The sequence below is a fragment of the Paralichthys olivaceus genome, chromosome 19 (genome assembly GCF_024713975.1).
Source record: "Paralichthys olivaceus isolate ysfri-2021 chromosome 19, ASM2471397v2, whole genome shotgun sequence".
Taxonomy (NCBI): Eukaryota; Metazoa; Chordata; class Actinopteri; order Pleuronectiformes; family Paralichthyidae; genus Paralichthys; species Paralichthys olivaceus.
In genome coordinates, this window is record NC_091111.1 from 12215153 (window position 1) to 12234423 (window position 19271).

The 19271-nt window shown below is 40.7% G+C and overlaps 1 protein-coding gene across 1 annotated transcript; it reads left to right on the forward strand.

Annotated features, from left to right (window-relative positions):
* The first annotated feature begins 5834 nt into the window (after positions 1–5834).
* On the forward strand, positions 5835–18993 carry LOC109635948 (testis development-related protein). Its single transcript, XM_020097433.2, has 4 exons — positions 5835–6273; positions 12023–12079; positions 16239–16354; positions 17047–18993. Exons 1-4 carry the CDS (start codon positions 6187–6189, stop codon positions 17483–17485), a joined length of 699 nt encoding a protein of 232 aa, XP_019952992.2. The 5' UTR covers positions 5835–6186; the 3' UTR covers positions 17486–18993.
* Positions 18994–19271: the final 278 nt, after the last annotated feature.

Here is a 19271-nt window from a genome sequence, read left to right on the forward strand (position 1 = left end):
GTCAATACTTTAACAAAGGCTTGACGCACAGGTTAAAGGTTTGAGCTGATGCAGATGCTCAAGAGGAGTTTGCTTAATCACATCCTGTTTCAGAAAAGATAAGATAAACTTTATTGAGGATATTCACTTGTTACAGCAGCAGGTAGTCAGGATAAAATTGAATAAAATACTAAATAAAATATAAATACAAATAATATGTACATAATTACCCAAGACAAAATATTATGGGTGGATAATTGGTAATAATTTGACACAGCATTTGACACTTTTTTTGGACACTTTTTTTTTACACTTATTCTTAGTTAAGTTAAAGGACATCACAAGAGAAAGACATGTATTTAAAATATGTTCACTGTGTCAACACATGATCATTTTAATGTATGAATCTAGAAATGTTTCACGGACCCCCAGGCGATGTGTCACTGCAGACTCCCTGAACCCTATTTTAAACCACTGTTTTGAACTATGTCTCACTTCTGAGGTGTGTGTGTTTTATATATCACTCTGCATCTGGGAATAAATATTGTTTCCCTGACAGAAGATTTGTTTTTCCCGGTGATTCACTGTGGCTCAGGTCAGCCGAGTTGATCTGTTCGTCAGACTCACAGTTCTGACCCAGTTATAGATCTAAGCTGCTTTGGAAACAACCCAATCTATCCCGGTAGGAGCCAGTCAAGGTTACAGCGGTGCCTCCCTGGATTTCACCAGGACTTTAGAGATGGACTTCACTGAGGAAATGTATGGAAATATACAGGGAGCAAGGAAATGTCCCTGTTTGTCTGGCCCTTGTTTTTGATCAGGTTCTCAGCCTCAGGGCAGTGAGGAGTCAGGAGTTACAAGGGACTAAATTTCTTACTCTCACTCACTCTCTCCAAACACACACACACACACAAACAGTGACTCCATTATGTGTCCGTTTCACTGCCGTCTCCTCAGGAGGCTCTTGTTACCGTCTCTTTACAGCCGACAACAAAGAGCTGAATGTCTGTGCTACCAGAGAGATGGATGAGAAGGAGTGAGGGACGTATCCACAAGGTCTTTACTGCCTGAGTGTGTATGTTCCTGCGTGTGTGTGTGTCTGTGTGTGTCCCTGGAGCAGTTGTGAGTGTTGCTTTTTGTCTCTCAGATTCTAACCTTACAAGACCGTACCTGGATCAAATGAGAGCAAATACCAAGAGTAGCCTCAAGTGTGATTTACAGCTGCTCCTGTGTCTGGCTCTGTCACAGCTGCCTCAGGTGAATCAGTTTGAAAGAATCGCTCCCTGAATGTCAGAGTCCCTCACGCTAGAAAATGACATAATGTTCATAAGACTTTTGTGTCAAATCTGGAAAACAATGAGCAAAACATTGAATCCTGAACAGCTCCTCTCTTGCAGATCTTGACTTTTGGCCTCCCAGTGAAGGGGATGCTGATATGAGAGGAAAGTCTCTCTGGGGTCCTGATATCTAAACTCTTTCAAGACCTGAAGGTTGCAATGGAAAAGTTTTTTCGTTCTATAAACTTCATGTTTTTGATGTTGTATTGTTCTCATGTGTACTTAAAGCCACAAATCACAGAAAATACTTCAAATAGGCATTTATTTAAAGTACATTAGGATATTATCTAGTGTTACTGTTATTGGTTATTGAAAATGACTATGTTTATATAAATATAGTACAAGTTGCATTCACCTATTCATGCACATATTCATACAGAGTTCCTGTACGCAGCACTTCCTGTGCCTCATACACTGTTGGCACATATACAATCAGGGGTAATTTGGGGATCAGTATCTTGCCCAAGGACACTTCGGGAGGCAGACTGGATGGGCTGGGGATCAAACCATTGATCATTGTGTTTTCTGAACTCTTGGAACTCTTTGACTCTAGTTCTGTCTCTCGTGTGTACACACTAGCAGACATGTAATTAAATCTACTGGCGCACACATGCTTTGTCATGATAAAGCCCATTTCCTCTTTTAGCCTGCTGGATCTGTTTGTGTGTCCTCAGTGACACAACGTTTTCTTCCACACTTTGAACAGCGGAACAGCTTAGCCTTCTTTTAAATGTGCTTTGAGCTAATGAAATCACCTCTCATGTGCAGGGGCTAATCATTTCTTCTTTTTTTTTTTCTGGCCAAGTTTAACCTGTCATTCACACACAGACAGGACACAAACACACAGATAAATCAGCAGATCCATCAATATTAGCTACTGTAATTGTCTGTTTATTTTTGTGCTGGGCTCTTTTACAGGGTGACAGGGGACAGAGCAGCTAGGAGGATGTGTGATGTTGCCTGGCAGCTCGTTACCAAACATGAGGATCTCTGTATGCTAAGACACATCCAGTCTATTTTAGGTCTGCTGCACAAAACGAATGAGGTGTGACTGAAAATCACCTTGTTGTGAACACATACAAAGGCCTGTATTACGTTTAAGTGGCCAATTACATGTCAAAATATGCTCATGCATGTATCACACTGACGTTAAGCTCCTTATAGCTGGTGAATGGTTTGTCTACTGTACTTTGTCTTATGCCCAACTGCCTCATTGACCAATGGAGAAAAAAAGTTATGTCTACTTTGAACTACATGAGGGCCAGAGCACATGTCCTCCTCTAATCCCTGTGCTAAAGTCGTACTAATGACTCAGCATTTCAAATTCACAGGTGTCCAACGCTAAAACTACCGCTCACATTCTTTCCTCTCCTGTGTCTGGGTTTTCCAACAGAGAGCAGAGTTTAATGAGCCTGTCACTGAGCGCTCTTCTCTGTAAAACTGACAGGGGGAGGATCACTGGGGAAGAGGGTGGATTTATGTGATGAATTATTGATGTATTGATGTAGATCAGGGGCAGGGGTGGACAAGCATTGTGGCTTATTCCTGCTTTTCAGACAACATTGGTTGGTTTATGTTTCTCATTGAACATCTATTATTTATTGTTGTTTTGGTCTTTCTTGGTTTTTTAGGGGAAGAGAAAAATTTAAACAAAACAAATTGAGACATTTAACAGTTTACTAGAAAATACATTTCTTGGACCTTTCTCTCTTGATTGTGTGGAGTTGTTAGAGTTGAAATGATGTGCCCAATACAAATATACCGCCACCACTCAGCTGAGTCTCTGAGTGACATCTCTGAGACTTGGCCTGTGAACATAATTAAAGCTTTTAATCTCTGTTCTTGGCTAACAGGTTCTGATGGCGTCTCATGGGTTTGTGCGGGAGAACCCTGTGACCTGTGAATCTCATCAGATAGTTGATGAGTCATGGTTAATCTCAGCTGGCTCCTTCCCTTTGCTGCGTAACCACGACAGGCTTCAAATAAAAAATTTAGAAATCTCCGTCACGAGCAGGATTTCAAAAATGTACTATGGCCTTCAGTTTTGATTTGTTTACTAAGTGGCCATTAGCGACCAAATAAGCTAATCATAAAAATAATTTGACTTGCAGTGACTGCATATTTGCCACATGGAGGCAGAAAAAACAAGCTGTAAACATAACAAGTATATACTGTAAATCAAAATGATTATTGGTAATGTTTAGTCCAGAGTCGTGTTTATATCCAGTGTTCTGTTTTATTAGTTTTTTTCAATTTTTCAGGGAAATATTACATTTCTAGTTACTAAATGCTCCTGTATATTCATCATCTATTATTAACCATTGTAATTATTACTGCTACTCTTTTTTTTTAAAGCCGGTGGCTAAAAAAGATGCCATGCAAGGGACTAGAGATTGAACCAAAGCAAAACAGTTGCACTCTGTGAAACTAAAACAATGTGCTGAAAGAAACTAAAACACTTTTCTGTCTGTAATGATCCTTTTACACATAAAGCTGTGCAAATGTTTTTATCATTGAATATCAAGTCCCCTGCACCGGCTGGACATTACACACTCTCCAGCAGCTCCTCGATCAGCAGTTAAAACCGTACAATACATACTGTGTGTGTCCCCTGACCTGTGAGCAGCTGACATTAGAGTGACTGACGTTATGTTCCTAAACGAAACACACATACAGTACATGCAGACACACACATACAGTACATGCTATGGTTAATGTATTTGTGGAATAATTCATGCTCCTCACTCAGATATGGAGGACAACATGTTGCTCTGATCTCTGGGTTTCACTAAAAGGATTTCTAATTAGTAAAAACTGCTTCCTGTCAGGATTGGACAATAAGAATGAATGACTGAGGATGTAGATGTCGACTATCATGGCCACCCTGACTGTAAATAACCTCTGCAGAGATACTGTGGGAATGCATTTCCTTGAAAGGCACTCCAATGGACAGATGAACCAGTGATGACCTTCAGTGTCAAAGGTCACCGACCTGCCTATTGACGGGTGGCGGACGTCTCCTAACAGCCACTCATGGCTTCTGTCAGCTGGAGCTAATGAAGAGCCGACACCAAAAACACAAAAAAACAATTAAAACATTTCAACATGAAGACTGCTGACAAGTGCACTGCCACGCGCACACACACAGAAGCACAATTTGAAACTGATTATTTTGGTATATTTTATCAGTGCTATAAAAACGACAACTGTTTTCAATTAGTGTCTGGCTCACTGCTCTTTTGATGCTGATTGCAGCTGCTGTGATGGAATTATTACATTGTTAAATCCAGACTACACACTGTGTGCAACATTGCATAACACCCCGTGCTACTAAAACCACAGCAGTGTCATTCACTTATCCAGGCAGAAAAATCTCAAAACATGTGTGTGTGTGTGTGTGTGTGTGTGTGCTTCTTTTTGCTTTTCCTGTAGGTTCATGCACATCTATGACTTACTGTATAATGTGGACATTATAGTAGGAATTTAAGGCCCTTTGAATCAGGTGAGTGGTCTTAACCGGAGCTAAACTGTGGCTATTTCGAGAGGTCAGCCCAGCAGCATAATGTGGCGCTTGTTTCCTCTGGCGTCAGAGGTCTCAGAGAGAGAGAGAGAGGGAGAGAGAGAGAGTTACAGTAAAAACCTGTCTCTCGTGGACTTTAGGTACAGCAACAACTGTGCATTTTTATTACATTCAACACACACCCTCCGTCTGTCATCAATGAGATTGGTCTTTTAAAAACGAAGATACTGTCTCAAACATTTGGTGAATAGTTACTGAAGAAATGATTCTGCAGATGTAATTTAAAAATATTTTAACTTGAAGTTTGTGAGAACAGAAGTCAAGAGAGAAGACCTTTGATCCAAATAACACAGCTCTGTACATCCACATATTGTTTTAACAATGAAAAATAGAGCTGAAGTTTAGATTGTTGGTTGGTTCTTTTTTTTATGTGATGCTTCTGTGCCATTCTGTACTGATCTACACTATAAGAGACCAGGATATCTGTCTGTAAAGAGAACACTGGTCAGATATAACACCAAACAGAACAACTGTTAATATTTTATGACAACTGAAGGATACCACAGGTTCTCTTTCATGTTTGGAGGGTGAGGTGAGGGGTGTTCAGCTGCAACATGCAACTTCACCACTAGAGGTCACTCAATTCTACACACTGAACCTTTAATAATGAACACTACAGGAGCCTCTCTGTTGCACTGTAGGTGCTTTTATTTTGATAATTATGTGCATTTTAATTTAAAATAAAGTAATTTAAGTAAGATTTCTGTGTAATGAAGTATTCTTCATCACGTAGGCTATAGGTTCTGAGTACTTCCCCCATTACTGAATTGATATGTACTGATTTGTGTGTTTGCAGTATTGACTCCCTGTGAACTGAAGATTGTTTCACTTACATTCTAGACATTGTCTCCATCCATAAAACGAAAATTATTGTTTTATGTTAGAAACTGAAGCTAAAGGTTGGTCCTCCTCCCTCTGCCATGGCAACCACAGTGAGCCGGAGCATGGGGGGATGTGGGCGGAGCGACGGTCGGAGGTCCAGGTGGTCGAGTTTGCGTAAAAACGCACCAAACATTCCGCAAACTCCTGCGAAACCAGCAGCGAGCGTCACTTCAAGAGAACAGACAAGCTGCTGGCACCTCGATGAATGAATAATCCGTGCCTCCAGAGAAACCCTGCAGGATTTGATGCCTGAAGAAATAATCAAATAACGAGCGGAGCGTTGTGCGTCGCTGCGAAGACAACCGGACAAAACGGGAGCAAACTGATCAACAGGCTGAACTTTGTTTTTTAACTAATCGATTTATTTTCCTGAGACAAAGACGGCTTGTCTCAGCGACCAGTGGAGATATGTTCAAGAAAAGCAAGAGTAAAGTGCTGGTGGATTATGCGTCAGAAGAAGACGACATGTCCTGGCACTATCATCACTCCTACAAGGTAACAATGACACTAACGACCACAGTTACATGTGTTTGAATAAGCTTTGATAATGATGGTGAAGTGCTCATGTGGAACTCTGATAAGAATAGATTTTTGTTTGTTTCAGTGTTTTCTTCCCCAAACAAGTGTCAGGATGTCCAAAACAGGCTTAACAGTAAAGTTGAGTGAAAACAAAAACGCTTGTTTGGAGAAAGTAAATAAGAGCATATTGAATTTTGGACCCATACACAAATTACAAATGATATTATAAAGACAACTGACTAAAGCCTTGTTGCAAGTTGCTAAACGTGACTAAATACATCTCCTGCTGTTAAACTGAGAATGTGAAGCAGCAGGAGGAGGAAGAGGAGGTCAAACTCATGTCATGTCAGCTGAGGAGGAAAGTGAGGAGAGGTCAAAGAGGAGAGTGAATCACTCAGAACTTCAGAGACAATGTAATTCCATAAGTGGGCAAGTACAAATTGAAAAACTATAGGAATAATGTCAGAGTCAAACTTGAATCCAGTTGCATTCTTCAAATCGTCCGTCATCTTTTCTATGTCGTATTTCTTCAGTCAATCAATCAATCAATCAATCACACAGACTCTTATGTATAAAGCGATAATTTGAAAGGTAAGCAGCACCAGTGTGTGAGGTCTCCAAGAGTCTCTGTATCAGCATTTGCAAGCAGCTGGGTTCTGTCAAGGTGTTGGGAAGAGGCACAGGGAAGAATCCATGATAAGACACACACACACACACACACACACACACACACACACAGGAAGGAAGGCATCCATGCAGACAAAAGTTTGTGCAGTCACAGCATCCCCAATGATGGAGTAAAAACTAATGTGTCATCCTGCCTGTGGTATCTAATCACCTTATTGTATGTGTGATTAAAAAAAATTTTAAAACAACGATTCAAGGTTTATGGGGAAAGTTAAGAGTCAGTTGTTTTCATTATTGTGTGGAGTAAACATATATAAATCTGAGGCTTACAAACTCGGCAATACGATGTGTTACAGTGCTTGTGAATCTGTTAATTTAATAATGGACAAATAATAATGATACAAACATTTTTTTATAGTTAAATGTCCTATCAGTGTTACATCATTCATTGGATTTATAAATGTATCATATACTGAAGTTGGCAATTGTGAAGTTCGACCGACACCATCTCCCAGCATTTTTCATCCATTGCTGTGATAATGTCGAGATCTGTGACCCTTGGCTGGGTTTTATTGGCCTGTCCTTAATGTCCACCCTGGGAACCTACGCATGTGGTCCTTACCTCCGAAGAGCTGCCCTGAGATCAGTGTCTGACTCTGATCCCAGTGGTCACCAGGACTATGTGGTTTATATGGAGCTGATTCGAGGACAGAGCAGTGCCTTCGCCGCAGAAATCCTGGGAAAGTCATCAGGGAGGTCCTCTTCAGTTGCCATCGTCATAAAGAACATGCAGGGGTCAGGGGTGGGATCATAAAATGTCGTAAACACATTGGAGAGGCAGATCTAACCCAGCAGCGATACAGGAAGAAGCCCAGGATATAAAGTTATGATAACACAGTCTGGACATGCAGTCTTTTCCTGCTCCTTATTCAAATGGCATAGTTACACTGTCTGGTCTGCGTCAGGAAGGGAGGAAAGCAGAAAGAGCCAGAGATAGAATATCTGCTGCATTTTTGGATCAAGATCACGTTGCATGAATAATAGTTTAGCCCCATTTTTTATAAACAAATCTTCAAATGTGAGAAGCTGAAGCAATGCATTTCTTCCATCCTTGCTTGAAAACGTGCTACTTCAGAAATATGGTGGTGTTTACTTTGCAGTCATTTACAGTTTGATTGGTACAATAATGATGATCATTTTTGGGGAAAAGTACAGGAGAGTCATAAGTAAGTTTTCTGTCTTTGTTTTAAATAATAAAAAAAAAACGAAACTTCAAAATAATATTTCAATGTATTCTAACTTATTTTAAAGGTTATAACCAAGGGTTTTAATTTGGGTTGAACGTTTGGGGGTTGAGGTACAATGTTACTTTCAAATACGCATAATCAAAAAAGTTATTTTTTGTTTGTGCGAAATTGAATTGAGAAAACCAACAACTTTATCATATTTTATAACAGTCAATATTTTTTTCAGTTTGACGTTATGGTTATCGGGGGGTGCACAGGCCGGTTTATAACTCGAGACTAGACTGGAGAGCTGTTGATTCACCTTTTTCCTTTATTTTAAGATGTTCTTGAATTACACTGTCATACATATTAGTTATTTTAACCTTGAAGTCTCCGTCTACATGTATTCACACCTGGAAACTGACCAGAATAACCACAGTCTGATATGTTGTTTCTGCACAGCTCCACTGGAGCAGTTGGGCACCCTGAGCACTGCTCCGTCTCTTTCTACACCTTCATGTATCCCCACGATTTTTCTTATCTTAAGGCCACCATTGCTATTTTGTTGGACTCTTCGACAAAGTTGTGTTTTCTTAAATCACTTAATCAAAGTGTAATGTAATAGTCTTTGTAAGAAACAACAGGTCTCTTCCTTTTGCGATGTGTTCATTCAGGGTTCACAGAAAACTGTACATCAGAGACCAACTGGCAGGTGGAGACAGACAAGTTTAAAGGGATAATACAGCCACAGACACAGAGGAAGAAAAAAGGGGGATGGGAGGAGATCTTATACAGGTTTTGAAGTCTGTATCTTTACTAACTTCACAGCCCTCAAGGGCGACAGGCGGCCTTGTGGCGCAGCTTTGCTTTCTCACTGCTCACCCTGTGTGGAAGTTCAATAGGCTGTAAGAGGCAGCTGTGAGCTCGTGGGAGGTGTGAGTACCTGATTGTCCCTGGCTTAAAGCAGTAACACAGCTGAATACTTTGGAAAGGCAACTGTTATTCCATTGACAGGCTCTGCTTTGTGAAGTGGGATCATGAGAGGACAGATTAAGGCTGAGCTCACTTCAGACGGCCTCACATCTAAATCATTAGTGGTGAAGAGAAAAAGAAGGTAAAGCTGAGGGGATCATTGACTGAGGGAGATCAGGATAACATTGTGTAAATCAAACAGTTGTGAGATTTTTATTAAAAGTTCAAATGAAATCAGCATGACACACTGCCTTTTTAACATCTAACAATAAGGTCTCATATCTGTCTGCCAAATATAAAGCTCCAAATGCGCTGAGAAGCTTAGCTTTCTACAAAAAGCTGGACACAATCTCTAGGAAGTCATTGGTCCTCCTGTGAAACCACAACCAATTGTTTTTGAAATGTCTAATGAGATAGGAGGAGTCATGTCATCCATCTTTATATACAGTCTGTGGGTGAGCCAAGCTAGTTATTCACACCTCCTCCCAGGTTATAGGTTAAGCTAAGCTAAACCTCTCCTATAGCTGTAGTTTCATATTTAGTTCAAATATGAGTAAGGTTATGATCTTCTCATTGAGCTCTGTTTGAATCAGGGATTGTCTCTGTCATCATTAATATGTCCTCCTCCTTTAAATATGTAAAGCATCCTTAGGTCCCTTGAAAGGCGCTATTGTTATTATTATTACCATTTCTATGTATTAAGTCTGTTTGGTGAAATATACCTGTTCCACTCTCTGGTCAGTGGTTGTGTAGAATGTGGTGTATCAGATGCTTAGCCTACTACTTGTGCTTTGGTATTAAAATTCTCTCTGTGTCTTTATTGCCTAGTAATCGGACTTTTTTGTTGTTTTTTCGCCCGGACAACACTGAGCTAGAATTTACACACCGCGGCGGCACACAGACACAGTCAGTGAGGCGAGAGAGCCAGACGGAGAGTGAAAAAATGCCCCCCCGAGGGGCGAAAGCAGAACTCTTGCTTTCTGTTGTCAGGAGCATATTTTTCCGAAACACTACACTCTCTCCCCCTGACACACACACACACACACACACACACTCTCAGCTTTCCCCTCTGTTCCAAGTTGTTAATGCTTTTATACTCTTAACAGTAGTCAGCAATCAGCATGTGTGTGACTGTGTGTGTCTTTGATCAGCTCAGGTGGCGGAGACCCAGTAGACTTTGCTCAGACATGTCCATCCACCACTTCTCCTCCTCTCTCTCTCTCTTTCTCTCTCTCATGGAGTCATAAGATGTCAGAAGTCCTAACAGCTTTGATCATTTTACAGGAATTCTGGCTCCACTTCAGTAATCTCAGGCTCAGCTGCACGTCTGATGACTTGTTGCTGCCCTTTTCTTATGATTTAAGGTTTTTTTAAAATCTTGTGGGGCAAGTCCAAATCCAGTCAGACGTGTTCAGAGGCATACCACAGGGCTCCTAATACAGTCAACACTAGTCAGAAGCATTTCCAAGATTAGTAACACTGGCAATAAATGTTGGCTGTCACAGGTCATCGTATTTATCATATTTATGACACAATTGTGGACTTCCAGGATTAAGGATAACCTCAAACTGATGGATATGGATGTTCAGGAATAATATGATGATAAATCTCACAAAATAAACAGGTTTCTGTTAATCCTCTGTGGTCACAATGTGCCAAATCCAAAGATGAGAAACAATGACTGTGTCTCAAGATTATGAATTTAACCTTTGAGAGGACATCAAGGTGACAGTGACCATTCAATGTTTTCCTGGTTTTCAGGATAAATGCAAATAGGTCATTGGACTAAGATTATCAATTTGGTTCATGTTTTTTAAAACAATACTCGGAACATTAAAGTAACTGTTGAATATTTACCTGGTTGTCATTGTTTGCTCATTTGTATATTTTTTTATTCCTGCAAAGGATGTCATGTTTTTGTCTGCATTTCTTTGTTTGCTACTTTGCAGGATTATTAAAACGATTGGATGGATTATCATGAAACTCAGTGGAAGGATGTGGTATGGGTCAAAAGTAAAATTTAGGTACAGATGTGGATCAGGGGGGCGATACAGGGTTTTGTTTTTCAACATTTTTGTTGATTTCTCAGGGGAAAGTTAATCTTCATGAAAAAATTCAGGCATGTTTATGGGACTGATATTTATGAGTGTGTGTAATTTGGTGCAGATGCAAATAAAGGTTTGTTGGACCTTGGAGGAGGCATGCTCTCATTCTAGTTTTACATTTTACATAGAATTATTATATTGTATTTGTTTTCATTTGGGCAGCAACAGGGGCCACTTCACGCTGTCACCTTATTTTTGTTCATGTATTTAAATGCATAACTGTGTCTATATACAGGTGATCCTTGAGCTGAGGGAATAGACAAAAGTGCGATTAGAAGTTGTTCAAATTAAGGTTTAATCTCTCACATATCTTGGAAAGACTATGAAAGACCTGGTGCTGTCTTCCCACCAAAACTAAATCACACAGTGCTTAACATAGAACAATAAAAGTAATGAAATTATAAGACTGATATTATACAAAGGATATATGAAAAATGAAAAAAAGCCTAGGGACTGAAGCACAATGGAACCAAAATAACTCTGCTTTAGCACTGTTAACGCAAGAGGTCACAGATTTTTTTCGCTTTCTTTTGTTTAAATCTCCCCTCTGAGCTCAGTGGTTTCCTCCCCCCCCCCCAGTCCTCTGTCTGTCCACCCATCTCTCCATCTCGCCTTCTAAACAGAGCGTGTTTGTGTTACGGCTCTAAAAAGGTTTCCCTCTCTCTTACAGGAAAGCCTCCACACACTCAACACTCACACATCCCCTGCTGTAAAAGGTGGACGTTGTGTGTTTGTGTTGGGAGGTTGCTATTTGTCTTGACTCACTGCTGGTATTTGTGTGTGTGTGTCTCTCAGGACAAAGATATAGAAGGAGAGGAAGAAGAGGAGGAAGCTGTCATTGGTCTACCCAAGGTAAAAAGCACAACTTCACAGCTATTTGGACTTAACACGGACACAAACACACTATCTGCATCCAAACCTATTGTGAGTTTACACACTGTTTTACCTCTGACAGTGACTCCCTGAAGATACGGAGCCAAACACAATCTTATCTTCTCACACATTGACTGAACACTGTCTGCACACACTCATAATCTCTCATATGGCGTCACGCTCCTTATTTGTCAAACCCTAAAGGTTTCAGTGTTATGTCACGAAAAACATCCATATCCTAAAACCAACCTCAGTGACACACACACAAACACACACACACACACACACACACACACACACACACACACACACACACACACACACACATGACCAGTGGTTCAGAGTGTAGCTGAGGTAGAGGAGTGTCAGAGGACAGCTCCGGCTGCACTGTTTATCTGTAAACACGCCAGCCTTCAGCTTTCATCGCTACTTTATCCTGAAGCTTATCACAGAAAAAACACTTTATCCTTAGCTCCAGGTTAAGAGTGAAGATATTTTCTTTAGGCCTTCTCTGCACTTTTGAAACGTTAGAATCATGATGACCTCAGTTTAACGTCAAGATCTAAAGAATAATTCTGGCGAATTTCCACTTGTGGCTTATGTAATCGTCAGAAGACACACATGCTCTTGACGATCCAAATGAGAAGAAGGGTTTAAACAAAGGTTTCTGAGGGGCGATTCTAAAGACTTAGGAACTCACAGAAACCTGTTTGATCAAACTTGACTTCAGAGTAATAAACATCAACACACAGGCGAACTGCTGGTTCTGATTGTTTGTGTAATAATTTGCACTGAAAAACATAAAATTCTAAATAAACTTATGAGCTCTCATAGTGTTGCCACTTGGCACGGGAGGCACACTTCTTGTTAACAGTGTGGACAGCAACATCTGGTTGATGACACTTCCTGATCAGCTCACATTGTGGGTTTGGTTTCTGCTCACTTGCCCAGTCGCTGTTCCTTTCATCCCTTTTACCGTGTTCCTTTAGATCCTGTCACCTTGCTCACTTTTTGCAAATTTTTCTGGTTCCCAAGTTTTTTTGTTTGAATTTTTGGACTGTGCTCCATGCTACAAGTTATACGTTCCTGCCACAATGTAGTTTGCCAGTTTGAAACCAGTAAACAGGGGAGATCCTCACTCACAAACTTGATGATGGATTTATCAATAACTGCTCCAACTTTATCCAGAATTTGTTTAACCACCACCAACTGAAAGCTGGTTTGAAACTGAAAATGTCAAAACATGATCCAAGTAGTAAGATGTAAATAAGGCTGAATGCCAAAGTGTGGAGAAAATCTCATGCTCCCTTGTTCAGTGTTGTCATCATCCCTGTAAACTTTATGTTTACATGTGGGGTTTTATCTGTACCTGCAGCTGTGCCCATTGTGTGAATAAGATTATGTGCTGTGTCTTTGTTCCTGAGATACAGTCTGTGAGATCTGATCTGAAATCTCAAAGCTGCAGTCGTGTCCGAACTCCTCTGAGCATGTAAAGCTAAAGCTCCATTGTCTCTGAACTCTTGGCTGCCTGCATGTACACTTACTGTAGGTGACTTAGTTCATGGGACATATTTCACGACCTGTCCCGCCTGTGAGGACAGTGGTGGCTGGGCCAGAAAAGAGAGGGGAAGGAAATGCAGCATTCTTTGGAGGAGCTGGGCCTTTTGGACAGGAACAATCACTATGCAAGAAAAACAAGGCTGAAAATAGCTGCTCTGAAACTGTGGAGAGCTGCAACTCTTCCACTGTTGGTTGTTCAATGCTCATATTAGGACATACAAAGTGGAGATGGAGTGCTGCAAGTGGAGGGAGGTTACCTTTAGCTGTAGAAGGCTGATTCAATTTATAGATAAGAGGATGTTTAATCAACCAAAACATTCCTAATTTCACCCTAAAATATATAAGCAGATGCCACAGAGGGGCTCTCTGTGCTGAGCCCTAAGGCGATTCACTTCTATGCCAGTGGTCAAACTACTGTGACTGTTAAATGATGGATGTCTGGTTCTGGAAATAAACTCTATATTAAATGTTTTATAGTAACACACAGTCTCTGCTGCTAATTGAATACAATTGATTTGTCCAAAAGCAAATTTAATGACAAACAATTCTGATCAGTTCATTGTTTAAAGTAGTATCTTAGCTTTGATTTGTTTAGCTTAGATTAGATTAGTATAAAAAGTTTAAGTTAACTCACAATTTTGCAAGAACGTGAAATATTTAGATCCTACCTACAACTCATCCGTCCATCCATCCAATCCCAGCAGACATTCGGCAAAAGGCGAGGTACACCTTGAACGGGGACCAGCGCATCAGAGGGAAGAAACAAGCATTCACACCGCTGGACAATTTTTAAGTCTCCAAGTCACCTAACGCCAATCTGCATGTCTTTGGACTGCTAGACGAAGCCAGAGTACCTGGAAAAAAAACACAAATCATAGTACATTTCCAAAATTAAATGCTTCTTTCGTCCCTCTGCTTTCACCTCGGGGCTATGGATGGAAGAATTTGGCCCAACAGGAGCTCTATTGTTCTGCCGAGCGTGGAGATGTAGGTAAAGCCCCCCCACACAGCCAGCCTCAGTGAGCTGCTTGGTTTACCTACGTCTTGGCTGGAGAGATTACTGGGCACGGAGCAGCTTTGGCTCTAGAGGCCTGCAGGTTAATGCTGGAGTGAATGGTGAATAGGCTGGCCCTCTGTATGTGCACGCATGCATGCACATACAAAACTGGAATTTCCATACATGCGCGCGCACACACACACACACACACACACACACACACACACACAGATTTCTTCCAGTTTACACTTGACAGGAAACAAGAAAAAGGGAGAGAGACAGAAAAAGGGTTTCGAAATGGCTGAGATATAATTTTGAAATGTTTTTTTTTTGATGGCAATAAACCAAAATAAACCAATTTGATGGCAGCGCTCTTGTCCACGGGCATGTTCATTATGAGAGGTGAGCAGAGGAGGATTTGTTTTTTCATTTTATCAGCTTAGTGTCTGTCTCCTGATGACATACCAACAATAGAAAAAGCAATGTGTCTACAAATCCCTTAAATGTCACACAGTTTGGATATGAGAGGAGATCCTGAGTGGGATCATGAAGTCCTTGTTATCTAGCGGTGACATTTAGAAGCTTGATCTCAGTCCTGGTGACACATCTTATTGTGCTTGTTCCTGTTTGGTTTGAATGTGATGACTTTCATGTCGAGCTGTAGTTGTTTGTTGCTCCTCCATAGGTGAAATATAGGAATGAAAGAAGCAGTTTCAAAGGGTGACCAGGGTCAGATGGATTCATTAGATAATGCTTCTAATACTGAGCATGTTTCAATATCAGCAAAGCAAAGGCAAGTGGGAGTAAATGTTATGACCTTGACTGTTGACAACTCTTCCCTGGCACAGAGAGAAATAAAGCCAAAAGTTTAATCTCAGAGGAGGGCAGCATGTGTGCTCGGTTTAAAGCTGTACAGGCAGGGAGGAATTCTGATGTGAGTCAGGAGGAGTTTCACGGGGAGTGGAGGGTCTCGCACTGGAATGTGCCAAACAGCACTGACCAATCTGTGCCACTGAACATTTCTTGTTTCTCTGTCTCTGCAGTGTTGTGCAATTTTCAGACTTCACAGGAGCTATAGCTCAATGTACACATCCGCCGATTAAAACTAGATGTCACGTTCATAGTAAGTAACATTGTACCCTGCAGGAACCGACAGTCAGCAGTTTACACAGGTTGGTATAGGCTTAGTTACAATCACGAGCTAGAAGATCTTATTCTGTTGTTTTTTGGGGGTTTGGCAAACAGCTGTTTGGTGCATTACTGCTCTTCTGGTGTGCAGGCGTCTGTTTGATTTGTTTTTGACATCTACGATAAATCCTTAAAGGATAAATTTGGAATCTGGAAACAGGAGGGAAGAATCAGCCTCTTTCTATTCAACAATGGAATCTATTGTTAATTGAAGAAAGAGAGTTTAAAAAATATATATGGATGGATGGATATATGACTTAGGTTTGAAGGAGTGCACATGGAGTGCACATTGATCAACATATCTACAGGCATCAGATCTAACAAGTCTAACGCGCACCAGATGTGTTTACTCACTTCAGCTCAAATGCTCTGCTGTCTGCTGCTCTCTGTCAGGAGGACAAGGTGAAGAAGATCATGTCCAAGAAGGAGAGGAGGGAGAAGAAGATGTTCTCCTCTAAAGACGACGAGCACTTCTTGTTGACGGGAGTGAAACTGGCTGACCGCAGAGGGTGAGGTTACCCGAACTGGATAATGTGGGATTATGAGAACTGTTATGCATTTAAGAGGCAGCTTTAATATTGCATTATGATTTATTTTGCATTTACAACCAGTTGTCATTTGGACTCATTAGATTTGATCTCATATGAGTCAAGAAAAAAAATCAAATAGACTGAAAGAGCACTAGTTGGTGGAGGCATTCAACCACAGCACGATAATTCTTGTATTTTGAATAAATGTTTTGTTTGTAATGTGTTAATCTCCAGTTTTCTTTCCAATGGACAGGTTGTGCATTTAATGTGTCTGTATTTTAATATCAAACTAGTTCTTTCAACAGTTCTGATGAAATGTAACTTGTCCTACAAGCATATAAAATATATGTCAGAACTTGTGTTAGTGGAGACAAACTGAGGTCAAATGAGTGTAAACGGACTTTATTTGTTTATATGTAAGAGAGAGCTGCATGTGCCAGCAGTCAGTAACTCTCAGAGCCCTCAGTGGTGTGGAGCACGTATGGAGGAAAACCTAAATGAATCACGTAGCTGTGACAATCAACCGGGAATTCCTATATAATGGCTCGTTGTATGGGGAAAGTTCCCCTGGTGTTATGTCTGTTCCCCACCCAGTCAGTGTTATTTTTAGCTGAGATGTTCAAGGTGAACTTTTGTGCAACAGCAGCTTCACTGTTTATTTTTCTCTGAAGGTCTCACAAGAAAATCAAAGACGATGAAAAGGATAAAGAAAAGAAGGACAAGCCGGAGAAGGGCCACTGTTTCTGGGAGAGTGTTACCATGACGATGAGGCAGATCTCGCCCACCAAGAAGCTGGAGAAGATGGAGGGCTGGGAGCCGCCTCAGCTGGAGGACTTAAACGAGACTGAGACAGATGATGCCCCGGAGGACAAGACCTTGGAAGGGTACTCACCGTCCCCTCTACCCGAGTCTCCAGGCCTTCCGTTGGACTTGGCCTCCTGGGGGGGGCAGGGCCTGGAAGAGGACTCTTCCCGCTACGCTAACCTGTCGGACTCCAAGGATTCAACAGCGGCTGTCACGTGGACGGCCCGCGCCAAAGTCAAGCTGGCCGGCATCAGCAGGATGAGCAGAGGGATTGTGTCGGACATTGCGTGGGAGGGGTTTAAATAGTGGCCATTTAAAGTTGTGATACTCCCTCTGTCCTTCACCTGTGTCGTGAGGATGAAGACCTGAACCAAATATCTGCTTGTCTTCGTAGTCTTTAAACTTAACAGGTGCTAACCGGTGTTGAGCTGCTGTACTGTAGTAAAGACCTGCGCATGAAACATGAAGTTTGTTTTTGGTATTTTAGCTTTAAAGTCAATGAAGACAACATGTTAGTTTTATCAATGGGCTTTTTTATTTGTGAAAGTTTTAAATCACTGGTATAAATTGTATAGTAAAACAAATGAAAGCCTTAAAATGCCTGACCTGTAGATATGTGATTTAAAAGTGATTTTTCATGTCATTTTTGTGGCTGTTATTATTTTAGTATTAGAGAATTGATGAATATGCAAACCTACTCCAGATTTTATAAAGTTAGACTGGTTCTCAGCTCTTCTACGTCTATGCCGTGACAGAATGTGAGGTTGAAGCCTTAACTTATGCATCAATACTGAGCTGTGCAATCTGGCACACTGGTGTGTGTAACTGTTGCTGTGTGTGTGAGAGGTGAAAGATGATAAAGAAAGATACAGACAGAAGCTCCGTAAAATGTCCTTAAAATTGGTTCTGGACATTTTCTGGAGTTTGCCTTTTACATATATAGAACACAGCTGGAGATTGTCCGACTCGTTCACAACAGGAAAATGCTGCGGAAATCGTGTTTTTGTTTCCAGCGCATCGCCACTGTTGTCGACTCTCGGATGTCGTTGTGTTTCCGAGTTGAAATCTTTGTCTGCATCTTTGTATTAGATTTGTTTTTTTCTTCAGTTTTGTGTCAGACACATTTTCCAGACATTTTACCAGGGGTCAGACGTGTTGAGCTCTCTCACTCTGGTAAGATTTCAGGAAAATGATTCAGTGCTTGTCTGAAAACAGCTAGAGACTTTGTCACAGTTGTGACTCACAGGGGACATTGCTGAACATATCTGCTGTTGTTGAAACGCTGCTTTCATATAATATTAGTTATGATAAATATTAATTTCTTACTTGTGAATAGAGCTCACAGAAAAAACAAATATAGTGCCTCACATCAGTGAAATAATCTTTTTTATAGTTACATTGTCAATGCATAGTATTTTGATAATCAAATGACAAAACATGATATTAGTTTTATAATAAATTCAAAGCAACCTACAGTGTGTCATAGATGGAATCATGTTTGAATGACAAAGCTGAATCGTTTTTGTGTCAGTCAAATGATATCATGTGTTTTTGTTGTAAATTGAAACCAGATCATCATCTGAGCACAAACCTGTTGAGCTCATCACAAAACCCAGACAGATGCAGGAGAGGCAGCCCATTTTGTTCCTGTGCTGCATTGGCTTGACCAACAGGGGGAGCTGCAGTTTGTGTGCATTATAGACAGCTGGTTCACTCTTAAATAATCTGTATATTGTAGGACTGAGACAATGAAGAGTAATTTCATTTCTGCTATGGTTAAATGTTTTAACTGAATAAGAAACGTTTTAAAATCATTCTTTGCTTTTCTCTTATCTCCTTTTTTGTTTAGTCTGTTTACTGAATTTGTTTGATGCTGAAGTCGGCTTCAACAAAGCTGTAGGTTCACTTCAGTGGATTCCTGTATCCTGCACTTATACACTTACAGGCTGGGTTATATTTTCTCAGAGCAGACTAAAGCTCTATTCTCACTATATGCCTCTGCTTTTTCGGCACTTTGCAGCTCAGAGTTAATACATGGCTTCACTTACCGGTGATTTTTATTTTAATTTAATTTTCTTATTCACTCTTAAAG

What these genes read in the sequence shown, in the direction of transcription:
- LOC109635948 (XM_020097433.2), top strand. Translation starts at nt 6,187, where the DNA reads ATGTTCAAGAAAAGCAAGAGTAAAGTGCTGGTGGATTATGCGTCAGAA. An exon ending in ACTATCATCACTCCTACAAG is followed by an intron (nt 6,274 to 12,022) that starts GTAACAATGACA and finishes TGTGTCTCTCAG; the next exon opens with GACAAAGATATAGAAGGAGA. An exon ending in CTGTCATTGGTCTACCCAAG is followed by an intron (nt 12,080 to 16,238) that starts GTAAAAAGCACA and finishes GCTCTCTGTCAG; the next exon opens with GAGGACAAGGTGAAGAAGAT.